Source organism: Mauremys reevesii, linkage group 25 (genome assembly GCF_016161935.1).
Source record: "Mauremys reevesii isolate NIE-2019 linkage group 25, ASM1616193v1, whole genome shotgun sequence".
Lineage (NCBI taxonomy): Eukaryota > Metazoa > Chordata > Testudines > Geoemydidae > Mauremys > Mauremys reevesii.
This window is the reverse complement of record NC_052647.1, coordinates 17,957,177-17,970,074: the sequence shown is the minus strand read 5'-3', so window position 1 is coordinate 17,970,074 and position 12,898 is coordinate 17,957,177. Positions and strand designations below refer to the sequence as shown.

The 12,898-nt window shown below is 45.3% G+C and overlaps 1 protein-coding gene across 4 annotated transcripts; it reads left to right on the top strand.

Annotated features, from left to right (window-relative positions):
* Positions 1 to 583: 583 nt before the first annotated feature.
* LOC120390870 (small cell adhesion glycoprotein) lies at positions 584 to 12,357 on the top strand. 4 transcript variants are annotated; one of them, XM_039513801.1, is made up of 4 exons: positions 584 to 663; positions 8,823 to 8,917; positions 10,568 to 10,645; positions 11,770 to 12,354. In XM_039513801.1, the coding sequence occupies exons 2-4, from the start codon at positions 8,884 to 8,886 to the stop codon at positions 11,937 to 11,939; spliced, it is 282 nt and encodes a 93-aa protein (XP_039369735.1). In that variant the 5' UTR covers positions 584 to 663; positions 8,823 to 8,883; the 3' UTR covers positions 11,940 to 12,354. The 4 variants fall into 4 exon arrangements, with proteins under 4 accessions (XP_039369735.1, XP_039369736.1, XP_039369734.1 ...); XM_039513802.1 differs by lacking the exon at positions 584 to 663 and adding an exon at positions 3,507 to 3,761 and having other exon boundaries at positions 10,571 to 10,645; positions 11,770 to 12,357; XM_039513800.1 differs by lacking the exon at positions 584 to 663 and adding an exon at positions 3,517 to 3,756.
* The last annotated feature ends 541 nt before the right edge of the window (positions 12,358 to 12,898 follow it).

The following is a 12,898-nucleotide window of genomic DNA, read 5'->3' as shown; positions in this document are numbered from 1 at the left end:
TGGCAACGCTGCGGTTTCTCTCTGCCACGTGCATGGTTACTGGTGATTGTCCCCAAGGCACATGATGGTGACCAGTGCCGGTGTTAACCCACTGGGGGCCCTAAAGCAGAATAGTTTTGCCCCTTCCCCCAATACTAAAACAGGCAAGATCTTAGAATGAAAAGCAAATAGGGGAGCCCCTTGAGCTGCGGGCTGTCACGTGACAAGGCTTGGTCCCTGGGGTTGGCCTCGATATCCTGTTATTCCAGGAAAGGCGTTTCTTTGGGGAGGGCCAGTGAGAAAACAGCAATAAATAACTCACGGCATCTCCTTAGCACCAGAAATTTGGCCATGGTTTTAAATCCCAAGATATTTCAATAAAGACACCACGCTGCATAATTCTTGACCCTTGTGTGTGCGTCTATCCGTCGGTGGGAAGGTCTCACAACTGTGGCCTCTCGTATTTTGTCTGTTTCTCGCCTGCCAACGAAGAGTTAACAAGGGGAAGGCATTCGGATGACTGTGCCTTTTATCATCAATGTGGGGAAACTGGAAAGGTGAGGCGGGAAGGGAACGCCTTAGCCTCCCAGCAGTTTCAGGAGCTCGGTGAGAATAGGTGGTGGAAAGGAAGTCTGCAAACACCTCACCCTGCTGGAGTGTTTTACTCTGATGACATAATATCAGGTAAGTGGGGAGAGGTGGGGAGGGTTTCCTGGCAGCATAGTGCTGTTTTGGGTATAGAGACTTACTTTTGTTGTCACTACTGGTTCTGATCCACTTTACAAGCCATCTCCGCTCACCTGGGGTGTCAATCAACTCCCAATCCAGCCCCAAAGCTGAATATGGTCTGTGGCGTAAGGGAGAAACAAACCAGGGAGACCCTGGTGAAGGCTCGGTTGGAGTGGATTAACTACAAACACCAAAGTTTTTCGAAAGAGCTTCGCTCCCATATAGGCCCCTCAGTGAGAGTTGCGGGATGCTTAACACTTCTGAGAATCTGGCCCAGTGAGTCAAATCCTGAGGGTACTGCCCTCGGTGGTACTTGCAGGAGTTCAGCACAGGCTCAGAGTCAGAGGGAGGGTTTTCAACTTCTGGACTGTTGGCAGCAGAGGCAGGATGCAAAAGCCAAAATGCTGCTCCCCCTTCATCTTTATTCCTCTTTCAGAGTTTCCCTCTAGATTGCTACTGCGGCATCAAGGCGCTGTGTTTGCACTGGCGTGTAAATTCAGCAGACTCTTCTAAAAGCCTCTCACAAGTGCGGTTGAATTGTCAACCGGGCTTCCGTTGGAATGTGCAGGAAGTGAAAAATCCTCCCCAAATAAACAGACGAAACGAAGCATGCGGAATACAAAGAGCAGAAGCTAGAACCACGCCAGAATATGGTGGGCTTGTTAGAGACATAAGAACGGCCGTACTGGGTCAGATGAAAGGTCCATCCAGCCCAATATCCTGTCTACTGACAGTGACCAATGCCAGGTGTCCCAGAGGGAGTGAACCTAACAGATAGCAATCAAATGATCTCTCTCCTGCCATCCATCTCCACCCTCTGAAAAACAGAGGCTAGGGACACCCTTCCTTACCCATCCTGCCTAATAGTCACTGATGGACCTATCCTCCATGAATTAATCCAGTTCTCTTTTAAACCCTGTTATAGTCCTAGCCTTCACAACCTCCTCAGGCAAGGAGTTCCACAGTTGACTGTGCACTGTGTGAAGAACTTCCTTTTATTTGTTTTAAACCTGCTGCCCATTAATTTCATTTGGTGGGCCCTAGTTCTTCTATCATGGGAACAAGTAAATAACTTCTCCTTATCCAATTTCTCCATATCACTCATGATTTTATATACCTCTATCATATCCCCCCCTTAGTCTCCTCTTTTCCAAGCTGAAAAGTCCTAGCCTCTTCAATCTCTCCTCATATGGGACCCGTTCCAAACCCCTAATCATTTTAGTTGCTCTTCTCTGAATCTTTTCTAATGCCAGTAAATCTTTTTTGAGATGAGACCACATCTGTATGCAGTATTCAAGATGTGGGCGTACCGTGGATTTATAAGGGCAATAAGATCTTCTCCATCTTATTCTCTATCCCTTTTTTAATGATTCCTAACATCCTGTTTGCTTTTCTGACTGCCGCTGCACACTTCCTGGAGGTCTTCAGAGAACTATCCACAATGACTCCAAGATCTCTTTCCTGATTAGTTGTAGCTAAATTAGCCCCCATCATATTGTATGTATAGTTGGGGTTATTTTTTCCAATGTGCATTCCTTTACATTTATCCACATTACATTTCATTTGCCATTGTGTTGCCCAATCACTTGGTTTTGTGAGATCTTTTTGAAGTTCTTCTTCACAGTCAGCTTTGGGCTTAACTATCCTGAGCAGTTTAGTATCATCTGCAAACTTTGCCACCTCACTGTTTACCCCTTTCTCCAGATCATTTATGAATAAGTTGAATAGGATTGGTCCTAGGACTGGGGAACACCACTAGTTACCCCTCTCCATTCTGAATATTTACCATTTATTCCTACCCTTTGTTCTCTGTCTTTTAACCAGTTCTCCGTCCATGAAAGGATCTTCCCTCTTATCCCCTGACAACTTAATTTACATAAGAGCCTTTGGTGAGGGACCTTGTCAAAGGCTTTCTGGAAATCTAATCTAAAGAGACTGGGGGGGTGGGGAAGAGACCAGCTGTCTAGGGTTATTGGCAGTGAGAGATTGAGCCTTTAGGTCACTGGTTGGAATTTAGCTTAGGTTTGATAGTCACATTGGGTTTTGCAACCTGAATTGAGGGGAGGGGGGGGTGTCTCCATCCAGCCTCTACTGTGCAGGCATCCCTGACCATGGCAGCATGTCTTGGCTGGTAAGCTCTTTGGGCTAGGGACCATCTTTTTTTCCCCCTGCGTTTGTACAGCACCTAGCACAATGCATCCTGGGTCAAGGCTGGTGCCCCAGCTGCTACTGCAATACAAATGGGGCTAGCAAGAGAAAATGAGACTCTGGGATGTGGAAGGCCTGGGTTGCAGTCCCTGCTCCAATGAAAATCGATTGATATAAAGTGGAACAGCTTCCACAGAAGAGATTGCAACCCCCCACCGTAGCGTGCCCTATACCCAGGTGATTCAGGCACTCATGTGGGAGGCTGGGTTCAAAGTCCCTGCTTCAGAACGGATTCAAATGTGTCTTCTATGTGCCAGGTCGGAGCATGCTGTAAGCACGGGGGTAATGGTTATGGGGCATTAGCCCCATCAGCCTTCCCTTTGTGACTGATTGCCTTTGCTTTGATTTTTAAAATGCCTGGAAACTACATGTTTTGGGTCAAATGAAACATTTCATTCAAACCCAAGATGACTTTTTTGTTTTGTTTTTTTAACTTTTTGGTGGCAAAAAAAATGTTGGTTTCGCTTCCCAGTGAACGGTTTCTTTTTCGCAACGGCCACTGCACCAAAACCTTGGTTCCGTGCACAGCTATATGCAACACCGTGTCACTTTAAAACCACTTACAGATTAGTAAATATCCAGTGTGTTAGGGAAGTGAGTCACTGGCTGTGGAACTACACCCAATCAGCAAGGAGGCTGGAGAGGGACGGAGCATTAGAGACCAGAGCCTCTCAAAATCAGAGCTGGATTCCCAAAGGAGCTGGTGGTGGTGGTTTGTCCTTTCAGAGGCTGGCCCTAAATCAGGACTCAAGTGACTAGTCCCACTGACGTCAAGGGTGAGGGTGCCCAGCACCTGGCAGGACTGGAGCTTCGGAGAGGCCTGTCTGAGTCAGCACCTTTGTAAGGTAAAGCCCTTGCTGGGGCTCTGCTTTGCAACACTCTCGCTCTTGCATTTCTGCAGCACCTTTCTCTTCCCTCCAGTGCTTGGACTGAGGTTCACTGCACAGCCAGCAAGCTGGGAGCATGCTCTCCTCATTGGGGTTCTCCTTCGGCCCTACACCGGGGGTGGGCAAACTACGGCCCACGAGCTCCCGCTGGGGAGCGAGGTCTGGTGCTTGCCCTGCTCTGGTGCTCCAGCTGGGGCGCTGGGTCAGGGGCCGCTCCATGCAGCTCCTGGAAGCCGCGGCATGGCCACGCTCCAATGGCCCCCTCCGGCGCTCCAATGGGAGCTGCAGGGGCGGTGCCTGCGGACGGGGCAGCGTGCAGAGCCGCCCAGCCGTGCCTCCACATAGGAGCTGGAGAAGGGACATGCCACTGCTTCCGGGAGCCGCTTGAGGTAAGCGCTACTTGAAGCCTGCACCCCTGAGCCTTTCCCCACATCCCTGCCCCAGCCCTAATCACCCGCCTGCCCTCCAAACCCAATCCCAGCCCAGAGCACCCTCCTGCACCCCAAACCTCTCCTCCCCAACCCCACCCCAGAGCCTGCACCCCTGATCCCCTGAATATGAAAAGGTGGGAGTTGCCCATTTAAGACAGTTTGACAAGAAGCTGTGTGGATACTTAACATGGGGAAATAGATTCAAAGTGTGTAATGGCTCAGGCTATCTTGATTTTCACTACAAAAGTGTTTTTCTCCTGCTGACAACAGTTCATCTTAATTAATTAGCCTCTTAGAGTTGGTTGGTTTCATGCTCTCTGTATGTGTATAGATATCTCCTCATTATATGTTCCATTCTATGCATCCGATGAAGTGAGCTGTAGCCCACGAAAGCTTATGCTCAAATAAATGTGTTAGTCTCTAAGGTGCCACAAGGACTCCTGTTCTTTTTGCGGATACAGACTAACCCGGCTGCTACTCTGAATTCTGGAGGTAGAATTTATTTCTAGTCTCTTGCTATGGCATTAGTGTGTTCAGGTCACAGCGACTCCTGGATTGCTCTGTAGCTGAGTTTTGTGGGTTGTAGCTAGGTATGTTTTGTGCTCACATTTCAGTGCCCAGCTGAATAGAAGCCCAAGCAAATGAAGGGCTGGTGTGTTGTCTCACAATCTGGCCTGTGGAAGAAGCATTGTAGAGCTCTTAAGAGCAGATCATGGGACAAACTGTGACTCAGAGTCACAGCTCGCTGCTTCCCCTGTGGATTACTTCCCACCTCATGCTGGCTCAGCTCTGATGCAATTTTGAAGGGGAAGAAGGTAGGGGGGTTTCAAATGAAGTTTCTGCCCCTGCCTGCCTGCACAGGTATGAGAGAAGCTACTGGTCTTACAAAGGCCACTTCTGTCCACTTCACTGTGCTAGGGGATATAAGGGGCTGTCTTCCTCTCCTTTACTCCTGCTTGGCTGTGCAGGCCTCTCGTTAGGTGTTACAGTAAGATCTAAATAAGATCCCAGAGCGATTGTACTGGGCACGGTACAAACATGTAACAAAAAGGCAGGACCTGCCCCGGACAGCTTTAAAATGCAGGTATAAAATGAGAGACAACAGGTGGACACAACACACATGGGGAGAACACAAGATGATAATGAGCTGGTTAAGGAGCAGATACCATCTGGCCCCAAGTCAACCGCAGACTAAAATGGAGGGTAAATAGTAGAAACTAATTTAGATCTTTCAGTTTCAATAGATAACATCTGGGTTTATAGCCTCACAGGGTGCCACAGGCTCTTAAGTTAACAAGGTGCTTTTAAATACAAAGACTGATACTGAAGTGGAAACTGTAGGACACTTCTCTGACCCAATTTGTGTCAGCGCAGTAGCCAGGTTAGTCTGTATCAGCAAAAAGAAAAGAACGAGGAGTACTTGTGGCACCTTAGAAACTAACAAATTTATCTGAGCATAAGCTACAGCCCACTTCATCTGATGCATGCAGTGGAAAATACAGTAGGAAGATCTATATACACAGAGAACATGATACTAAGTATAACGAGTAATCAGTTAAGGTGCGCTATTAGCAGCAGGAGAAAAACAACTTTTGTAGTGATAATCAGGATGGCCCATTTCCAACAGTTGATAAGAAGGTGTGAGTAACAATAGGGGGGAAAATGAGCGTGGGGAAATGTTGCTGAACGGCTGTTTTAAAATTTATTTTAGCCTGACACCTAGTGGTCAATTCCTGGACAGCAGCTGAGTCACTTGATTTGAGTAGGGAAGCAGCTGCCAATTTTATTGCAAGTGCTTGGGTGAGTCATTCAGCCTTTAGAACAAGGTGTATGAGGCAGAGCCCTGCCTAATAAAATACACAGAGATCTAATTGCAACTGCCATTTAAACCGGAGATGCAGAGATGAGGGCGGTTCCTCTGACAAGGTGTTTGAGAAGAATCTTTACAAGAGCATGGAAGTATTGAGTGCAGCCTATTAGCCCTTGGAGTTTTCCACATGTTTAATGGTTGAGGTCATGTTTTTAAATGTGAAAAACAGGCAATATGAATGCCTGGCATCACTACTTTGGTAAGCAAGATGTTTGGACTTAGGCAATGCAAACCGCAGTATAGCAGAATGTGGTAAGACATCTCACTTGCTTGGGGTAGAGCCAGTTATCTAGAACTCTTTATTTTTTCACGTTAAAGGCTTTACTCTTCCTGTTCAGAGTTTGCTTATGCACTGAGATTCAGAGTTATTAGATTTTAGAAACCAGTCAAGTCTATTAATTGAGCATCCCCTGACAATTAGTAAAAATGTAGCAAGTTCACACACACATCCTGGCGAATGACGTGCTCTTGTAATAAGAGCCTAGAAGTTCTCACCTAACTCTTCAGTCTCTTTGTATACATGTACTTACCCACTAGGGTTACCACCTGGCTGGTATTTGACCAGACTGGCCAGGTTTTGTAGTGGATTTGCTAGTTGCCAGAAAAATAATTTACTCTGCTGGGTTGTTTTTTTTTTTTTCATGGGTCTAAAGATTTGCATTCTCACAATACACTGGGATATCTAACGTTAAACATTTGTGTCCAGCTAAAGATGCTGCAGTGGTCCCCATTTCCACAGTTTAAGTGAGAACAGATCAAACCTGTTGAAAATATAGCAGCTGACTGCTGTGCTCTGCTACTGTCAGAAATGCCCTCTGCTGCGCTTTCACCTTGGACCTGCACTGTGGTAGCGTCGTCTTATCTTCTTTCAGTAAAGTAAGGCCTTGTAAGAGAGAGAAAAAAAAACACACAAGCACACTGCACACCCTGTGAGAGAGGGTTTGAGTCATGCAAGAGTGAGGAGACCTGCATTGTTATCAGTCTTCTCTCTGTGTTCTCTCTCTAGATAACATTAGTGGCTGCTGAAGGTGGGGGGTTGCAGAGTTGCCTTGTGGTTGGGAGTGCGGTGGACTTGCAATGGGAGGGGGCGGACGTTTGCATTTCAAAGGTGGTAACCCTATTACCCACCCAGGGAGCGCATTAAGAGTGCTCCTGATCAGGAGAGTGATGGCAAAGGTCAAACTGAAAACAAGAATCCCTAACTCTAGTGCAGTGGTTCCCAAACTGGGGTTCGTGAAATGTATCGGGGTTCTCAGACAAAAAATTCTGTGATGGCGGACAGAGCGGTCCTTAGAGACCCCACGCACGCCGTCTGGCAGCCTGAGCCCCGTGACCAGGACTTCCTGGCAGGACAAGTTTAAGCTTTGTTGTAGTCATGCGTTGTTTGCCTGGACTGCTCAAGACCTGAATGCTTGTGGGAGGAACGCTTTATTGAGTTGGCTTCTTAAATACCTTCGTGCTGTTTCACGTCTGGTACTCCTTGATGAAACATGTAGAAGGCTTAATCGAAGTGATATGAGCTACAAAAGTGAAATCTTGGAAGAGTGTTGCCATTTTCATAATGTAATAAAATTAATAATGTCATGATAAATAATAATGTAGTAATAAATAGTGTGTCATAGAAAACCCAAATTATTTCCAAGGTCACTGCTTCTATAATTTATGCTCAGGTAAGGGAGAAAATCCCTGGAAATATTCGTTTTTTGGAGGGGGTTCACGAGATTTGATATTTTCGTGAAAGGGGTTCACGGGTTGTTAAAGTTTGGGAACCACTGGGCTAGTGGTATGAACATAGGCCTAGAAGTTCTAAAGACACTCTGTGCCTTGAATCCCAAGTTTTCAAAATGGCCTCGGATTCAGGGTACCCATCGGGCCCAGTTTTCAAAGGGCTGAGCACCTACTGCTCCTAGTGAAGTCAACAGACGCTGTGGCTCCCTGGGAAGCACTCAAAACTAAAGCCCCCCAAATCAAAGGCCACCTTTAGACATTCTGGCCTTAACATATCTGTGCCTCATTGTCGCCTTTTGTGACAAAGAAAATTATATGCATGGCGCAGAAGTTGTAAGGACTTACTAGTCTTGCATCTGAAGAAGTGGGTATTCACCCACGAAAGCTCATGCTGCAGAACGTCTGTTAGTCTATAAGGTGCCACAGGATTCTTTGTTGCTTTTACTAGTTAGTGCGTGGAAAGCATTTTAAAGGTGCAAAGTGTCATATGTGCTTAAATTGAATCAGAGAACTAATTGCACATCTAGAGACAATTCCCCACTTCATCATTGGTCTGCTCTGATCCTGGCTTAACCAACAAATAGCACAGGACCTGCTTGAAGATGCTGGATAGCCACCTGGGCTTTCCCAATCTCCGCTTGTGTTAACTTGCTCCTGGGTTGACCCCTGGGCTCAACTATTCCAATGAGATCTGCACAAATTAGACTGTTTTGTTTTCTTTAAGTAAGTGCTGCTTTTGATGTTGGTTTCAGAGTAGCAGCCGTGTTAGTCTGTAGCCGCAAAAAGAACAGGAGCACTTGTGGCACCTGAGAGACTAACGAAATTTGTTAGTCTCTAAGGTGCCACAAGTCGTCCTGTTCTTTTTGATTTGGGTGACTGATCAAAAGTTCAGATTCTACCATAACTAAGCATAAGGGTAATTAACTGAGTTACATTCCCCATTGTAAGACGCTAATAAATCTAACATCACTTTTCTTGCTGTTTTTGTAGTTCCAAAAGATCCCAACATTTAAAGTGGAAGGACAAAAACACCTGCAACTCAGCTAGATCCATGGCAGCTACTCCACCACCTCCGCTACCTACAGGTACGAAGCGCTTGAAAGCCTGGCAGGTTGCAGGCCTGGTAAGGAGTCAGTAAATCACAGCTTGGTTTACTAGCTGGCAGGGTAAAGCAACACCTCTTGCATGACGCGAAATGAAGAGGCAGATTTATATGTGGCCTCATCTTACAATACATCATCTTAGCAGGAGGGGCAGAAGTTTATAATAAGCCAAACTGTAGAAGCATTTGTGAATGCAAGATTGTTTCTGCTGAAAACTGCAGGAAAAACACATGCTGTGCATGCAGCTTCTATTTTTCCCTATCCAAAAGACCCCTTTATAATTGTCCTACATGGAGACAAACCCACATCCCTAAACAAAGAATCTCACTCCCTGTTGAAGCAAAATGTAGCCAGAAGAAATTGTCTCAAGTTGAGAACTTGTAAGACAATTTGGAACAGAGCTACTGCCAGACCATTCCTGCTGGTAGCACTGCTGCTATTTATAACACACTGTGCAAGGAGACAGCCCGATTACATAATGCCACAGAATGATGAGAAAGATGCTGTTAAATCAGTTCTGCCTTTTAAACCAGGTCTTGGAGTCTTGAACTGAGCAAAACTCACAGATTCCAACAGGCATGTTGCACCATTAAAGTCCACAGATTTGGCAAAAACTGTTGATTACCTCTGGGCTGCTAATCAAGACCACTGCTCTAATCATTCAATTAATTAACATGTGGTTTAAAAGTTTCCAGACTTCACTCTCATTCGAGCGTTCATCTGTGGTAAATGACAGAATTGGTCAGAGAACTGATTTTCCATGCTGCAAGAAAATGAAATTTCAGGACAAAAAAATTGACTCAAATTGGGACAAAAACCCAAAATTTCAAAAAAAAAACAAAAAAAACAACAACCCACATTTCAGGTCTATCAAAACATTTAGTTTGGATTGCAACCATTTTTTAAAAATATATAATGAAGTAAGCTTCAAACCAGAGTCATTTTGCCATGGAAAAACCAAAACTTTTTGATCTAAAAGCGTCAAACTGGGCTGTTTTTACATTTATCAAAACTCTTCCTATTTTTTTTCTAAACAAAATGTTGTCAATACAATTTCACTAAATTTTTTTTTTTGCCAAAAGGGCATTTTCATAAGAACGGCCATATTGGGTCAGACCAAAAGTCCATCTAGCCCAGTATCCCGTCTTCCAACAGTGGTCAATGCCAGGTGCCCCAGAGGGAATGAACAGAACAGGTAATCATTAAGTGATCCATCCCCTGTCACCCATTCCCAGCTTCTGGCAAACAGAGGCTAAGGACACCATTCCTGCCCATCTTGGCTAGTAGCCATTGATGGACCTATCCTCCATGAACTTATCTAGTTCTTTTTTGATCCCTGTTATAGTCTTGGCCTTCACAACATCCTCTGGCAAGGAGTTCCACAGACTGACTGTGCGTTGTGTGAAGAAATGCTTCCTTTTTGTTTTAAACCTGTTTTCAAACCAAAAACTATTTCAATGAAAAATTTTCAACCAACACTACTAAACAAGTCTTAGGATAAGACCTATTCTTGTGTAACTAGATGCCTCCAAAGGCTTTACTGTAAGTGCCTTGAAGATGCTTCAATAACAGTGTCACTTATTCTTCCCTCCCTCCTCTCTCTTCTCAATTTCACCCCCTGGCATTGTAAAGAAGAGCTGACCACCCCTTTTCTGAAGAGGATAAATACGCCGTCTCTCCAAGAAGAAGCCAGTGTGGGTGTCATCGCAGGTAGGACATTACTATCATTGCACATTGATCCCAACCAGCACACAGGCCATCACTCTGCTCCGTACCACGATACATAGGTATATAGACACTTTCTGGGTAAAACTCAGAGCCTAATCAAAGTAGCTCACCTTACAGGACTTACTCATCTTTCTTCCACGCAGAGGCATTAATGATTCTTTTCACTGCCGCAAGGGGCCGTATTGCAAGACGGATGACCTTGGTAATTCCAAGCGAAGGCACAAAATTTCAGCACTCGGTAGATATGCACGCCAGGAATGCACCACACCAAGCCATATCACCGAGGGGTTAACCGTGATAACAGCGCCTGAAGCTAGGTCACTTTTATCCAGCTGACAGCTGCAGAACTTAGATATCTCCCCTTGACCACTCTCCCACTGCTCCCTGGCCCTGCTGTATGATGAGATGCAGATAGGCACCTAGTGGGATTTTCAATCTGCATCTTAAGGATCCAAAATGCCTTTAAAAATCTGGCCAAAGTGACATGGCCAAGGTCACACATGAAGTCTGGGACAGAGCAGGGAATGGAATCTAGACTTAGGATACGTCTACACTACCCGCCGGATTGGCGGGTAGCAATCAATCTATCGGGGATCAATTTATCGCATGTAGTGTAGACGCGATAAATCGATCCCCAATCACTCTCCCGTCGACTGCTGAACTCCAGCTCGGCAAGAGGTGGAAGCAAAGTCGACGGGGCAGTGGAGGCCGTAGATCCCGTGCTGCGAGGACACGAAGTGATTCTAAGTCAATCTAAGATACGTCGACGTCAGCTACGCTATTCTCGTAGCTGAAGTTGCGTATCTTAGATCGATTCCCCCACCCACACATACACACCCAGTGTAGACCAGGCCTTAAATCCCAGGCAAGCAGTGTACCACTCTGTACCTCTTCTTTGTCCCCTACAGTGAATTATTTTTTAATATACACTTTTGTACTATTTTCCCAGTTTGAAATAAATGTAGCCCTGAGAGCATCCCATATTGTTCTGCTGCTCTTATGACCAATGCTAGTACTATTACAGATCAAGCAGATGTCTAAGTGAGCCGCTAGAGGCTGACCTGTGCAAGGCCATATCCTAACCTGGCTTTCTTCTTCTTCGGAAGGTGTCATCACAGTGGTTTTCATCACACTACTGACAGTCCTGGTAGTGATCATCATATACCTGTACAAGAATAAAGGTAGCTACCATACCTATGAGCAACCAGAAGCAGATGTGTCAGTACAGATGGAGAACCTCCCTTCCAAAGGAGAAAAGGAGGAATATTTTATATAATCCATTCAGTGGGGCTAACAACTTCTACGCCGTACTCAGGTTTGATGCTAAATTGCCCATGTTTCCTGGACTCTGGGACCTAGAGACTTTTTTTCCCTAATTTATTACACTTTTCCTACTTGGATTAATTTAACATGTGCACAATGCTAACCTCAATCATTGTTCCACTGCGTAGAACGATTATTAAACTGAAGGCAAGGATCTCCCACCTAGTATTCGCTTGGAAGAACTACAATGTAAAAGTGCCAGCTGTGATGATAGTGCACTTCCTTGTACGGTTTGTAATATGGACTAATAAACATCTAGGTCAGGGATCGGCAACCTTTCAGAAGTGGTGTGCCGTGTCTTCATTTATTCACTCTAATTTAAGGTTTCATGTGCCAGTAATACATTTTAATGTTCTTAGAAGGTCTCTTTCTATAAGTCTATAATATAGAACTAAACTATTGTATGTAAAATAAATAAGGTTTTTAAAATGTTTAAGATGTTTCATTTAAAATTAAACTAAAGTGCAGAGCCCCCTGCACTAGTGGCCAGGACCCCGGCAGTGTGAGTGCCACTGAAAATCAGCTCACGTGCCACCTTTGGCATGCGTGCCATAGGTTGCCTACCCCTGATCTAGAGTTTCTCCCTCCTCGAGCAAAGAATGTTCAGGTTGCCTGAAGGAAGGGTGGACTAGATTAAGGGCCAAAGTTAAAGTTATTATTTGTGTTGTATTTCCTAGAGGCCTCCATCATGCTAGGCTCTGTACAATTACTTAGTAAGTCCCTGCCCCAAAGAATTTAGTCTAAAAGGCCACCAAGTGGGAGGGGACCTGGAAGCACAGATGGGGAAAGTGACTTGCCCAAGGTCACACAGCAAGTCAGTGGCATAGCTGGAAAAGAACCCAGGGCTCCTGATCCCAACTCAGTGTCTTAACCCCTGGAGCACACTGCCTCTCAAAATGAGGACAGTCATTA

Coding starts and splice junctions, on each gene's coding strand:
- LOC120390870 (XM_039513801.1), top strand. CDS start 8,884: ATGGCAGCTACTCCACCACCTCCGCTACCTACAG. Junction 8,918..10,567: donor ACCACCTCCGCTACCTACAG/GTACGAAGCGCT, acceptor GGCATTGTAAAG/AAGAGCTGACCACCCCTTTT. Junction 10,646..11,769: donor CAGTGTGGGTGTCATCGCAG/GTAGGACATTAC, acceptor CTTCTTCGGAAG/GTGTCATCACAGTGGTTTTC.